The sequence below is a fragment of the Xenia sp. Carnegie-2017 genome, unplaced genomic scaffold, assembly GCF_021976095.1.
Source record: "Xenia sp. Carnegie-2017 unplaced genomic scaffold, XeniaSp_v1 HiC_scaffold_21, whole genome shotgun sequence".
Classification (NCBI taxonomy): Eukaryota; Metazoa; Cnidaria; class Anthozoa; order Malacalcyonacea; family Xeniidae; genus Xenia; species Xenia sp. Carnegie-2017.
Genome location: NW_025813484.1, coordinates 7,959,134 through 7,973,892, shown reverse-complemented (window position 1 = coordinate 7,973,892; position 14,759 = coordinate 7,959,134). Strand labels below are relative to the sequence as shown.

The 14,759-nt window shown below is 34.5% G+C and overlaps 1 protein-coding gene across 1 annotated transcript in view; it reads left to right on the top strand.

Moving 5' to 3' along the window:
* LOC124444359 overlaps nucleotides 1-14,759 on the top strand; it is a 28,244-nt gene that overhangs the window by 7,778 nt on the left and 5,707 nt on the right. Inside the window, exons 6-16 of the mRNA XM_046994953.1 lie at nucleotides 1,048-1,092; nucleotides 1,854-1,898; nucleotides 2,816-2,912; nucleotides 4,510-5,543; nucleotides 6,026-6,250; nucleotides 7,442-7,500; nucleotides 8,800-9,068; nucleotides 10,091-10,584; nucleotides 10,968-11,111; nucleotides 11,190-11,240; nucleotides 14,429-14,587. Coding sequence (XP_046850909.1) covers nucleotides 1,048-1,092; nucleotides 1,854-1,898; nucleotides 2,816-2,912; nucleotides 4,510-5,543; nucleotides 6,026-6,250; nucleotides 7,442-7,500; nucleotides 8,800-9,068; nucleotides 10,091-10,584; nucleotides 10,968-11,111; nucleotides 11,190-11,240; nucleotides 14,429-14,587 — 2,622 coding nt within the window. The remainder of the gene's footprint in view (nucleotides 1-1,047; nucleotides 1,093-1,853; nucleotides 1,899-2,815; nucleotides 2,913-4,509; nucleotides 5,544-6,025; nucleotides 6,251-7,441; nucleotides 7,501-8,799; nucleotides 9,069-10,090; nucleotides 10,585-10,967; nucleotides 11,112-11,189; nucleotides 11,241-14,428; nucleotides 14,588-14,759) is intronic.

The window sequence follows — 14,759 nt, the reverse complement described above, 5'->3', positions numbered from 1 at the left end:
GTGAAGCACTTATTTTCAATTTGTGAAGAGTAAATTAATAAACATAGCAAATATTTATCTTATATATCGGTTTCGCATCCTCGTTTATTTAACTGTGATAGTTTCTATTTTAAAGTATACTTTAGAATATGTGTCACTTCGCTTAAGGATTCTGCTTAACACCAACATTAGCATTTTGATGTAGGTATAATGAATTTTTGAACAATGAGCTAGGAAAAGCTGTCAAATTTTTTCGCTTGCAGTGAGTTTCACCAATAATGAAACAAAGATCGTTCCGAAAATAAACAAATATATATCGCCACTACACAGAACTGTTTGGATTCGCTTTCTAATACAGTCATCACATTGATAAATTATATAGCTAAACAGTTTGCCATCTAAAATTAACTGCGAATAGAAATACGTCAAGGATACTTGCCTCTTGAAATATGTTTCTCAAATCATTATAACTCACTTGGTTTATTATAAATATACATTGGTTTATCAAAAACGCGCAAGCATGAATACAAATGTAAAACAGAATCATTCTGTATAATACCACAATACCAATATTTTTGATTATTAATGGCTAATATCGTTGATCAATTCTTTGTACAGCTTTTACGCTCACTTAAAATGTATAAAAAACATATTCTATAAGTCGTACAACTAGGAAACGCATACATTGACAGTCCTGTGTACAAAACTATTTCCATTATTTATAAGGCCTAATTACACTTTCAGCGAGTTTTCTTTTTTGGACCGAGAAAAGTTATTTACTGGATGTTGTTGATATTACAAAAAGCTGGCACGATACTCAGATTGTAACAGTAATTGTTCAATAAATTCAAAGAAGTCGTCATAAATTAAAGGAATCTTAAAACTTTAACATTTGTATCCGTTTATTTTATTGTTAAATATTAAACATTGTGATTTGAACTTTAAACTAAGCATTAATGACATGATGTCAGATAAATGATTGATAAATGATTGCTAATTTTAATTAACGTTGTTCATTGTAGAAGTGTTTTTTTTACTATGAATTTAATCTTTCCCTTCTTATTTTAGACAAATGCGAAAAAACTGATCAGGGATGCTCACGCCAGCTGGAAGGTAATATGTAGGGATATTTATTATCAAAGTTTTTTTGTTTAGTTTTAATATGAAACAAAATAATTTACTTTGTATAATAATTTATAACTAATTTCTAATTTGCGATAATATATGGTTTGATCAATGTATTATAAATTAATTGTGGGCCACCTCTTTCCTTGTCAAAGTTAATATATACTGAGTCTTCTTTTTTGAGAACCCCCTGCTATGTCAGTGGATTGATTAGGTGAATTGTGAGATCCACGTAAATTGAAAGCTCATGTAGACAGTTTTAAGAAGCAATAAAAGTTACAGGATTCATTGGGAAATTCATCTATTATAGACAAAGATAAGATCACTATAGTGTGAACATTTCATATTTTTGTCTATGTGCATGTTGTGCCGGGCTTATCATTCTCGATTTCATTACTGAGAAATGACATCATGTCACTTAAATGGTTAAAAAAATCTTTTATCAGATGGAATAATATGGCGCACGTGAGAACTCGTTGCACACCTCAGTGATCCTTCTGTATAATTATCATTTTGTGCCATTATAAGGACTCGGAAAAATGTCTTGAAATTTTTCTGAAAATAAGAAATAATATCAAAAACATTATTTCAGTAATATTTTTTTCTCCCTCAATCAAGGTGTATACATGATAAACATTGTAATTGTTAGGTTTCATGATCAATTATTCGGTTGAATCATGGACATTAAGTTTAGAATTTATGATTTATGTTGCAATAGTAAAAAGCATGTAATTTTATCTATTTTATAGATGAAAATAAAAACACAAATATGGACAGCCAAACACATACAACAGGTATAGTCTTTTCTGAACTTGTCAAAACTAGCTGTGCCGAACGGAAATTTTTTTCTATTCACCTGGGGCTAAGCAAATTTTGACAATGGTTGTCTGAAATCATTCCAACTTAATTTTTCATCATAAAGTGCTTTTCAACCCAACATTCAGATAACAGCTTGTGTGAAAAAGCCAGTTAGTTTATTTTCTTCTTCATAAAATAATGAATGGCGATTAATTTGATTGAGTTACAAAAACACAGAAGAGTATTTTTGATCTAATCTTATTGAAAATATGTTGCTTTCACTGTTGCAAACATGCAAAAATTTTGGCACACTCCTGCAAAAAAAAAGGTCGGCAATTTACGACGCTTTGCTCCTTCGTCTCTTGAAGTGAATTTCTGCCCCTGCAATACTGTTATTCATACTGAAATTTACGTAATTACAATTTTCAATGACATCTTTACGTTCATTAATATAATGATTTATGAAATTCTATTATTGCTATGGAGAACGCATTGTGGGTTTTGTGTGACATAAAAATGAATTTTGGAAAAATCATTAGCCATTGGTAAAGTCAAGAAATAACTCAGATAACACAAGATTATATGCATTCCATGCTTAAAGCCCTCAGCCGTCAAATTTGGTCATGCTATGCGTATGTGTTCACTCACGGCAAGAACAAAAATTTCTAAAGAAACAAATAAAACAAATGATGTACAATTTACTTACGTATAGCAGGATAAAAAATATGGGGTTTCCTATGCCATTGATTCAAAGGCAAACGATGAAAGTAGAACTCGTGCGAAAGAAAAAGTCACGAACATATTCTTTCAGTTAAAGTTACTGTGTCTTTTAGTTTGCAACTTTCTCAACATTTTGCTTCCGAAACAATTTCTACCTTAAGATCGTTTTAGACAACATTCCATATTCTTCTAGAACCTGAAAATGTGACGACTAATAATGAAGTTTTTAAAGAAAAGTTCCTTAACGACGATTACAACATTCGAGATGAAATTGTCAATACCCTCCAACGGTAAAATTTTTATATTTTGTTATCTTCCATAACTAAGGAAAAATGATGCAGTTTCATTCATAGCAACTTTTGCGAGGTGGAGATTTAGTTCCTCATATTGTTTAGGCATTTGATCTTAACAAACAATTAGCTCACAATTATTGGATGAGGTTGAGCATGATATCAAGAATTATTCAAACAGAGGTCAATATTACCTACGGAAGCAAAGCTCGGGCGGATAGCATTGACCAAGGTCAGAATATTTCTTGATATCATGCAAAAATCGAATTCAATAGTTGTTTTATTATACATTAATGAATATAGAAGCTTTCATAAAGTTTTCTGTGCTTTGACAATAATTTTTTCTGTTCCATTTCGTCTTTTCCCGTTAGCACTCGATGACAACTTTCCTGACTGACAGTGTAACACACCCCGTGTATTTTTACGAATTTATTTTCAATAGTTCAAGCGAAAACAGTTCTAAAAATCTTAAGCGAGATTCTGCCACTTTTGTTTACAATTTTCTCATGAACCTAAATGAAGATATGATCTTCGCACTTTGCTGGACAATTTAAGCAATTGTCCCAAGAACCTGAAAAATTCAGGTGACTCAACGGGATTCGAACCCATGAACCATTCATGAACATCTCATGAACCATTACGTTATCTACAGATAGTATTCAATATTTTTCACGTGGCAAAACATCAAGAATTTTCTATTGCCTTTTAAGGCAACAGAAATTAAGCCAGTATTCACAATTAAGACAGCATTCACTTGATATGTAAATACTGACAGTGCAATCTTGATTGTGATTGGACAAAAGGGAATTTTGTTTTCCAAGGGTGTCAATATTTCCTTAGATGAAGTCGAAGAAAACATTGTTTAAGACTCGATTAAAAAAAAAACTCATTAAATCTAGAGGGCTCTCGCATTAAATTTTTTGTTATATAGGAACAAAGATACTAAATTTCAAATTTTCGACAGCTTTTCAATTTAATCAACGTCTTTAGGGGGAGATCAAAATGAGCTGGCAACAATAGTAAAATGCTGTAAAGGTGACCACAGCATTTTTCTTCGAATGTTTTCTAAATGCTTTCTTTCTATTAATAGTTGAGTTTTGTTGTTTAATAGCTCAAGAATGTTTTTTAGTTTTTAGCTCCATAGCTGTTTTATTTGTTATGATAATAAATTGAGCGGAAAAACATTTTTCATATGTCTCCGTGTGTGTGGGGGGAGGGGACATTGCATTTGTTGTAAGTCACGAGACAAAAAATTATTCAATCACATTTAACATACACAGCACCAACACAACCGTGTTTAAGAATTATTTTTGAAAGATGAAGAATTATTAGGCTAGTTAATGTTTATCGTTGGTATCTATAAAAAGTTTTTTCCCTTTTGAAAGGTCTATGTTAAATTTAGATTTATCAATAAAGAATACAGATCCCACTCTTCATTACAAGTCATGTGTGGTTTTTAAGTATATCCTCTCCTTGCTGGAGTGCTCCAAAACTTTTCTTTCTCTTCAAAATTTTAAGGAAGAGTGACAACATGTTATGTAACACGGACAAATAATCAGTTTCTCTTTCTTATATTTATTTATTTTGCCCTATTTAGTCTCGTGCGGATTAACGGACCTGCTGGAATAGCTGTTCCAAACCAAGAGATACCTTATGAACATTTATTTATTACAGTTGATAAAAAGGAAAAAAAGTTGGAAGACAATATAAAAAAAAAGATCGATTCTAAATTTGGATGGGAAGCTTCAAGATTCATCGAATTACGAAGTTCAGCATCGAAACCATTAAAGTTAACATATTATGGTCATCTTCGTTTATTAAATACGTTTCGAGTTATTAGCTGTGAGTTGACAATGTTCTGTCGTAAAAATGAAAACTATTTCGCTTTGACCTGTACACATATTGGTTGTGTCGGTCACCAAGTGGAAGATGTGGAAAGGGATGTTTCGACAATAATTAATACTGTTGATGCCAGAAATAACAATGATAGTAGCAAATATTTCTACCAATCGCCCAACTGTGAAGAGGAGAAACAACTGGGTACCTTTCCCTGCAATACGGTTAGTGTGTTTAATGATGAGACCGATTCCACGTTTATTCAAGTTGGAAAGAAAGAAGATTTTGAGCGTCTCGGTGGAGATGATATGGAGAATCTTGCGTTAAGATTAAAAGAAATGAACAAAGAGCTTTATGAAAGATTACGAAATGGCCAGGGTTTTGTCGAAGTTCGTACAAGTAATCACACCAAGGGCTTCATAAGTGAACGGAGTTATTTATATTTTGGTAAAACTTCTAAGGAACCGATTTTCAAAAATGCTGTTAAAGTGAAAAGTGATGGCTCTTTTCTCAAGGATGGTGACTCGGGAAGTCTTGTTTATTTAAAAGATCGAGAAAATGTTTGGCAGCCATTTGCTTATGCCGTGGGCGAAATAAATGATGACGAAGACGATTACGATAATGATGACGATGAAAGTGATGATTATGATTATGATGATGATGATGATATCATAGGCTGCAAGAGAACCTATATATGCTTAAAATTGGATAAAGCATTGGAGATATTAGATCTAAGAGATGGGAAGTTCTTTATACAACCCAAAAATAGCAACTGTGGCTTTCCATCTGACAAAAGTAATTTACAATATGCAAAGATATATAACTATTCATGCTTCAATAAACCATAATATCGAACGTCATAAGGCAAAAAGATGTTTGAATTCTTTATAACTTAATAGATATAATCGGTGGCAGGTGCGCGACTGAGGGAGGGTAATCACTTGAGATCCATTGAAAGCAAACAATTTCCACGAAAATATGTTTTAGGTGTATGCTGAAATTTTAATGGCAATCACTTATATCAGTATTTTGCAAAAGCCATAATTCCTTAAGGTGGCTCACAATAAGTAAATTTACTTATTTGACAAAGTATGCAAGAAATGAGAACTAGATTCAAGAACACTTATACACTTTGACTAAATGTGAAAGAAAAAATTTTCATAAATGCTTTGTAGAGCGAAACTGTTGCAGCTTTCTTAGCCAAGACCCAATATGCAAGACTTGTTTCTTTTTGGTAGATAAATCGTCCGCACTAATCTATTTTTATCACTTTTTAGATAGTTTACCTGGTGAATTAACAGATGAAGAAAATTGTTATGAACATCATGCCACTCGACAATTACCAACTGAGTCTGAACTGAAATCATTTCGTTCAAATGTTCAGGCATTTCAAATGCTGTTGCATTGGAAAAAGGAAAAAGGAAAAGATGCTACTATAAAAAAATTGGCAGGCGCCTTAATCAGTATAGGTCGTTTGGATCTTTTAGAGAAAGTTTTACAAGGTATTGCTTGTTTGATGAAATACTCAAGCGTTATAAATGAATACTATCGTCATTGACATAAATATGAGTACACAGCAATATTTTCTCTTGAATCCTTATTCGACTGTAATTTGTATAATTTGTATTATTATCTGCAGAGAAAAAGTGCTTAATACCAAAGCGAAAGCCGTTATTAGCACTTTTTTAAAAAATTATCATGTCCTAAAATGGAATTTTCACTACATTATCACAGAATAATAACTATACAGAAGTCTCACTCAAGTGTGCTCTGCGTCCTTACATCCGCCATCATTCGAGCAAAATACTGAAGATTTTTCATTTGTTTCTAACGACTCCAATTACATGACGTCGATATGTGACGTTCTTCACAATGAAATCGAAAATATTTCAATATAAGAAATGACGTCGTGTCATTTTAGTGGTTGTAAACAAGTGAAAAGCTCTAAATATCTTGCTGGAATAATGGCTGCCGATATGCACGGCACAACATAAGCGAGGACAAAACATCAAAGACTCCGACACGAGTGACCCTTCTGTATAATCCATATTCTTGGACACTATGTTTATGATCGTTTGCATCGATCATCAGGTGATACAAAATAAAGGTAATTGTAAGTTAACGTGCGATTGGTCGTTTTTTAGATACTTACTAAGCGGATATTAAAGCAATGAAGGCATCTTAAAAAACAGCTCAGATCGTTTATTTACGTTCTTTTTTTCGGTCAGCATTTTTCATTGATGACAAAATATAACAACTGTGTGAAATCGGTAAACAACATTCGGAATGAAAACGAGACGGAGTCGTTTGAATTCTTTGTATAGGGTCGTCAAGGAGGGGAGTGTTGGGAGTCATCCTTTTTACTAACATGCGTCGTCAAATGAATGCCTTTTACGTTGTTATACATTAATGATAATGACTACAAATATCAGGACACAAACTTTCTTAACTCTTTGGCCTGCTTAAATATAGTAATAACGTAGAGATTTTCCTTTTTAGATTGAGCACTCTTAATATCCATCCACAATGCTCACGTTCCTCTAGTGCAACTTTCTCTGCGGCTTAAATTTCAAATGCTGTAAATCAAATCATATAGTTCAGTTTCTATACACATTGCTCGCTTCATTTAGACCGACAATCCAAAGTCTGCGTTGTAGTTTTTTTCTACATTTAAATATTTTTCCATTTCACAGGCTCAAATCCAACACGGATATTTAAAGGGTCGGAATATTTAAGCAAAATACGTTCGAACGTAAGTATTTTCAATTCGTACTCATTAGTTATAGTATATTCCAAGTTTCCAACTTGTGTTAAATTTTACTTGATCCAATTATTACGCATTTCACTTGCGTTTTCTATACCTCTATAATGCCTCGCGAGTTTTGTTTATAAAAAGTTTAAAAACAGTCATGAGAAAATGGTTCTTCAGGATTATAACCACCCGCCACTGCTTCCCCTTCCACACACACAAACAGTGACATTTTTTAAATCAAAAGGTGACATTTAAATGATACAAAGGTGTCATCACCGGCCTTTTAAGACCGTGCACAACATTCGAGCTTTTAGCAAACGCGTCTTTTTTTGTATTTTCTCTTTCGCTATTATAGTATACGTTGTTGTGATGAAATTTCGTAGTAGTCCAGGTCAATATCTTAGAAAGGCGTGCTTGGACTTAGAACAGGGAACATACATCGCATGCTGCTCATACTGGCTTATCACTAAGCTTTTTTGTCTACAAGTTGTATTGGAGAGCAGAGAGTTTGTTTACACATCCACTGAACTAAACTCAGTTTGATATATTGCGGACACTTGGGGTTAGACTTTTGCACTTAATTAAATTCAGTGTGATATGCTTCAGACACTTGGGTTTAGACTTTTGATAATCTGTGTCACTTTACAAATCTTAGCTCGTAGTTAAATTTATACTAGTTTGCACCTCGCCCCCACAGGGCAGGTGGAGGGTAGGTATTGAAAGTGAAAGTTGATATTAATTACCTTTTTTAATAATGCATGTGAGATTGCACTTTTAGATTTCCTTGCAGTCTGGTTTGCTGAAGCAGCGAGCAACTTTTTACGACATCTCGACTGTGGTCCAAAAGTGATATTTTTTTTCAATGTATATTAGTTTACAAAGTGAATTTTACATTTTTAAAATTATATTAAAAGCAATGTAAATTGCCCAAGAGAATACGAAGTGTATTCAGATGGTAGCTATCACAGCGAGAGTGAATTTTACTATCCAGAGGAGGTGAAATAGGTGGAAAACAATGCAATTTTGGTCTCAACATCAAGCTATATCGGTCATTTTACAACGCGAATTTCTTTATTATAAAAATAAAAAAAATGAATAGGGTTTAAGACGTTTTGAAACTATTTTTCCGTACTGGCTCTCATCTGGTAAATAGCTTAATATTTCATTTCGTTTGTTTGCTTTTTCTATGAAATTCATTAACTGTATAAGGGTTTTGCTTTTTTTGTCGTCTACATGGCAGACAGAGCCCGCAGTATCATTTTTATTTGAGTTTAGTGTTTTTTCCCATGCATATTTTAGGAAGATGATCACGTTAGATGTCCAAAATATCGTACGGTTGACTCTGGTGGATACGAAATACCGAAGGAACAAAGGAGATTACAATGTACAGAAGATTCATACTCCTTACAAGATTTTGTTAAAGTTTTTTCACTTCCACAAGTCGTGAAAGTTATCCGTGGTTATGATGGTGGTGAACACAGCGCTAGCATCCGTTATGGAGATGTTCTTACGCTCCACGCTATCAGAGAGTCAAGGATACTCCAAGATGAAGATAACGAAATAGAAAGGTTTGTTTTTAATGAATTAGAAACTAAAGCATGGCGCTACTTTCCTAAGATTAGTTTTTGATTCCACCCTTTGTACTTCAGCGTAGCTTGGAGCAAAAGAGCTCAGTAAATTCTATAAATTCTAGTCTTCCTCCTCCAGGTTTGATTTTATGGCGGCCGTGTTTGAAAAGATAATCATACTGTGTTAAGCGTTTTATCAATGTGTCTGACTGCATCGTCACACTCAAAAATCTTTCACTATGTTCCCTTATTAAATTAGAGTTTAAAAGCTTGAACTCTTTTCTATTATTGATAAGGTCTAGTTGCTATTGTTGTGATGGCAAAATATAATCATAAATAAACATATATTAAGAAATAATTGACAAAAATAAAATGCGCGGACGCTAAACAGTCAATGTATCACAAAGATAAATTTGCATTCATTGTGACTAATTAAATTATATCTGTCGTTCACTGTAGTATAATAACTCTTTACGTACTATTTTCTGTTTTGAATTTGAAACTTTAAACATGTTATTTATGTTGCTTTGAATGACGGTGCTTTGAATGACGTACAAGGTGCGTGTCCCCCCCCAAAGAAAACGAAACCCACATAAAATAATTTTGTATTCGCTGAAATTATTATGCACAATGATGTAATTAGCATTCACAAGCAGTTTATTGAGCTTGACAGTTCTGCACCTCGGGGATTTCATGATTTGTTTGTTATTCCTTAAAGCGAAACATGTTAAAAGTACTTTCAATCCGTCACACACTGACTAAGTAAAAAATTTTTGAAATTAAAGCGACGTTAATTGAGTTTTAACAGCCACCAAAACATTATACTCTTTTCTACAACGAACATGGACAAACTAGCGTGTTGCTAAATTAACCTGGAGGAACAAATATAGCTATTTTTTATGAAGATTTCATTTTAATGCATAAATAATTATTTATGCAGGTCCTATTTTCTTCAGGACCACCATGAATAACTTTGTTGATCTGTCTCATGCCCGGATTTATTTGTCTTTTTTTACATATAGCTCAATGAAACCAAGTCCTTATCTCACCGTTATTGCCACTACAGTAAACAGTGACGTGCTGTTAAAATTTTGTCTTGCAATACCAAAGGACATAGACATCGAGATTGTTGTTGCTGATGGCTTTGATAATGGTGCAAAGCATTACAAAAACATTGTAAATAAACTAAATGATCGTTTTGATGTTGTGAAATTTATGAACACCTACGAACCATTGCTTATCAGACACCAGGATCGCATTCAGAAATTCGATTACGATGCAATCAAGGAATGCATCATGGATAAATCGATATTATTAGCAGAACGTGACGATGAAGAGGAGGAGCTAGATGTGGTTGATGTGCCTACTTTACCTCCACAACGAATGGGAAATCCGCTTGAAACGAGAAAAGTTAATCATACACAAAATGAAATTTTCAAGAAACACCCTGGCTCACTTTTAAGTAGTGGAGAATCTCTGATTAATCGTGGATCAACGAGCCGAGGGAACTTAAAAAGTAACAAATTTTTCTACATCCCATAAGATCCGTCTGTGCTCACCGTTATTGCCCTTGCGAATATTTTACGAAATTTGAATTACAAAATTTCTTTACCGCAGATTATCTTTGTATAAATGAGTGCATTACTTATAACGCTAGAGCATATCTTCATGATTTAGTTTTCGGAGGTTGTTTTTCCTGGTTATATTTTGTATTGAAACGACATTCAAAAATCAGGAGGGAGCGAGTAATAAATATAATTTTTCAAGTGGAAATTTTCATGCCAATTTTTTTTTGGCATCCATGTTTTGACAACAGTTCCCAGGCCCTGTTGTACATCCATTAGTTTGTAACAGTTTCACGAAAGGCTTATAAAGTGAGAAAAAATTTTTTGTTTCTAGTTCAGAAAGAATCTAACCAAACCACGGAGAAAAATGATTTGAATGAATTTGACAAAGAAAAGAAAAACGAGGAAAACGTCGCAGATAATATCGTCAAAGTGGGAAACGTAAACACCTCAAAAGATAGCATTGATCATGTAACGGGTACGCTTTCATTTTTTATGAACGAGAAAATATAGGATATTTTATCGTGAGACTCAAATTTCCAAAAATTGTTTATAGGTCACGAAAATCTGAAGAACGTTCTTTTGGAAAAAGAAAAGGACATTGATGGTGAGTCTAATTACTGCTTTAGCAACTTTTTACGATTAAATAAGTTGAAAGAACTGCAACTTTTATGTACCCCGAAATACGTACAAGAAAGATTATACTTCACGGATGTATCAACGCAAGGCTGCATATGCATGGGTCTTTTCGATGCCAACAAACCAAATGAAAATACTATAAAGAAACGTTTTCGTATCAATTTTCTTGAACTGAAAGGGGCTTTTTTAGCAATTCAATCTCTTTTGACAACAAGCTCCTCATTAACTGTGTTCCTGAACGTGTGCAACACTACATCGGTTCATACATGAATCATATAAGAGGGGCACATTCTCCTTAACTCATTCAACTTGCTCAGGGTCGTTTAACTTGTTGCATAAAGTGAGACATATTCGTGATAGTGTTTCAGGCAAGTGAAATAGCCACCCAGATTATGACTTCCTTGAGTTTTTTCTGTTCGGGTAGCAACGACTGGATGCTAGATCAAACATCATTAATCCCTTGTTTGATCAATGTAAAACCGGTTTCTTCACCTTGAGATCAACTTACTAACTCCTAACTTTCATAAGCTGGAGACTAGACCCGATAGCTTACCTCTCAGATGAATTCACGGTGAGATGAAAGGGTCTGCATGACACTAAGACTGATATATATTTCGACCGGAGGTTATGAAATATATTATACAAGCGCTGTTTTTCCTGTCAGTATTATTGAGTAAACAAAGGGAGTAATGTAAGTCGTATCCAGTCATTATCACTCAAGGGACATACCCTACCAATTGCTAAACGACACGAAGAGGTCATTATGCCACAGTTTTTTCTTGGGACTCCACGGTCAAACGTCTCTGCATTTCGGCTAAATTTTTCGAGAACAGCAAGGACTTGTTGATTTCTAAATTTATTCCTGTAAATGCTGTTTCTCTTCAGTCGACAACCATTTTCAAGAGCTGATTCAGTAGTAAACTCTTCGAAGGAGTCGTTTTTATTCTAACATGCAGGATATTTTAAAGTTGGACTCGTTGGCGATGTACACTAGCTGTTTTTCTCTCAATTTTCTGGAAAAACACTACGTTCTGGAAGAATAATAGTTCTCATGATCTAAAGAAATGATTTTAACTTTTTTCGTCATTCTCAGCATTAGGTCGAAGCAGATATCAAAAATATCTTGGGAGAATTTGACTGCAAATAAAGCCATTTAAATGGTATTGCATAAACGTCTTCATATTTTAAAAAACTTAGTTAACGGTAAAATTTAGAAGACTTTTGATTTCCCTGAAAATGGCTTTTATCGGAAATGGCTTTAATTTTTGCCGCATCCTTGAGAAATGCTAGTCACTAAAAATTATGGCAGATGTCTTTTCTTGCAATCTTTTGAAGTTGGTATTCGATTTTGTGCTATCCAAGACAATTTCTGTGAGTAATGCGATTTGTAACACTACATCTGGTTGTTGTTCCTGCATTTTATACAATCGTCGCCTTAACACGATAAACAACTTCAGTGGTTCTAAGGGACTGCTTCAATCACTGCAAGATTGTCATTGGCATGGATATGCTCGAGCTGTTGTTCCTGCATTATATACAATCGACGCCTTAACACGATAAACAACTTCAGTGGTTCGTAGGGACTGCTTCAATCACTGCAAGATTGTCATTGGCATGGATATTCTCCAGCTGTTGTTCCTGCATTATATACAATCGACGCCTTAACACGATAAACAACTTCAGTGGTTCCAAGGGACTGCTTCAACCACTACAAGATTGTCATTGGCATGGATATGCTCGAGCTGTTGTTCCTGCATTATATACAATCGGCGCCTTAGCACGATAAACAACTTCAGTGGTTCCAAGGAACTGCTTCAATCACTGCAAGATTGTCATTGGCATGGATATTCTCCAGCTGTTGTTCCTGCTTATATACAATCGATGCCTTAACACGATAAACAACATCAGTGGTTCGTAGGGACTGCTTCAATCACTGCAAGATTGTCATTGGCATGGATATTCTCCAGCTGTTGTTCCTGCATTATATACAATCGACGCCTTAGCACGATAAACAACTTCAGTGGTTCCAAGGAACTGCTTCAATCACTGCAAGATTGTCATTGGCATGGATATTCTCCAGCTGTTGTTCCTGCATTATATACAATCGACGCCTTAGCACAATAAACAACTTCAGTGGTTCCAAGGAACTGCTTCAATCACTGCAAGATTGTCATTGGCATGGATATTCTCCAGCTGTTGTTCCTGCTTATATACAATCGATGCCTTAACACGATAAACAACATCAGTGGTTCGTAGGGACTGCTTCAATCACTGCAAGATTGTCATTGGCATGGATATTCTCCAGCTGTTGTTCCTGCATTATATACAATCGACGCCTTAACACGATAAACAACTTCAGTGGTTCCAAGGGACTGCTTCAACCACTGCAAGATTGTCATTGGCATGGATATGCTCGAGCTGTTGTTCCTGCATTATATACAATCGTCGCCTTAACACGATAAACAACTTCAGTGGTTCTAAGGACTGCTTCAATCACTGCAAGATTGTCATTGGCATGGATATGCTCGAGCTGTTGTTCCTGCATTATACACAATTGACGCCTTAACACGATAAACAACTTCAGTGGTTCGTAGGGACTGCTTCAATCACTGCAAGATTGTCATTGGCATGGATATTCTCCAGCTGTTGTTCCTGCATTATATACAATCGACGCCTTAACACGATAAACAACTTCAGTGGTTCGTAGGGACTGCTTCAATTACTGCAAGATTGTCAGTGGCATGGATATTCTCCAGCTGTTGTTCCTGCATTATATACAATCGTCGCGTTAACACGATAAACAACTTCAGTGGTTCCAAGGGACTGCTTCGATCACTGCAAGATTGTCATTGGCATGGATATGCTTGAGCTGTTGTAGAGCTAATTGCGTTATGACTAGTCTCATGTTCTCAATCGAGAATTACCTTCTGTTTTTCGTTTATTCTTCTAAACAGACTAAGACATTGTTTTTGTTATCGTCGTACTGATTATATTCGCATTAAGAAAAGTACCAAATTATTAATTTTTGAACTTAATTTACAGCTATACTATTCTTACTAATCGTTTTTTCTAGAGTAGGACGAACCATTTTTTTCTAGCTACGTTACTGACAAAGCTGATAATATTATGTAACAGATAAATCTTTTTCGTCTGTAGTTGAGAGAGACTCGAAGCAAACTACGGAGGAAAACAGTTTGGCTGATATTGGCATAAAAGAGAAAAAGGAGAAAAACAAGAACGTTGAAGACGTCAAAGATAACATCGTCCAGAAGGAAAAGGAAAACACCTCAAATAATAGCGTCCATTGTGTGAAAGGTATGTATACATTTGTAATAAGGCATAAGATATAAGATGATTTATGCTGGTCTCACAACATAGCTATCGGATTGCATTTGAGATCATTTGAGGGTAGCATATCAAGGCGCACTATATTTAGTTGTAGCTGCGGCTGCAAATATCCATCGCATTAAGCTGGATTGAAAATTTT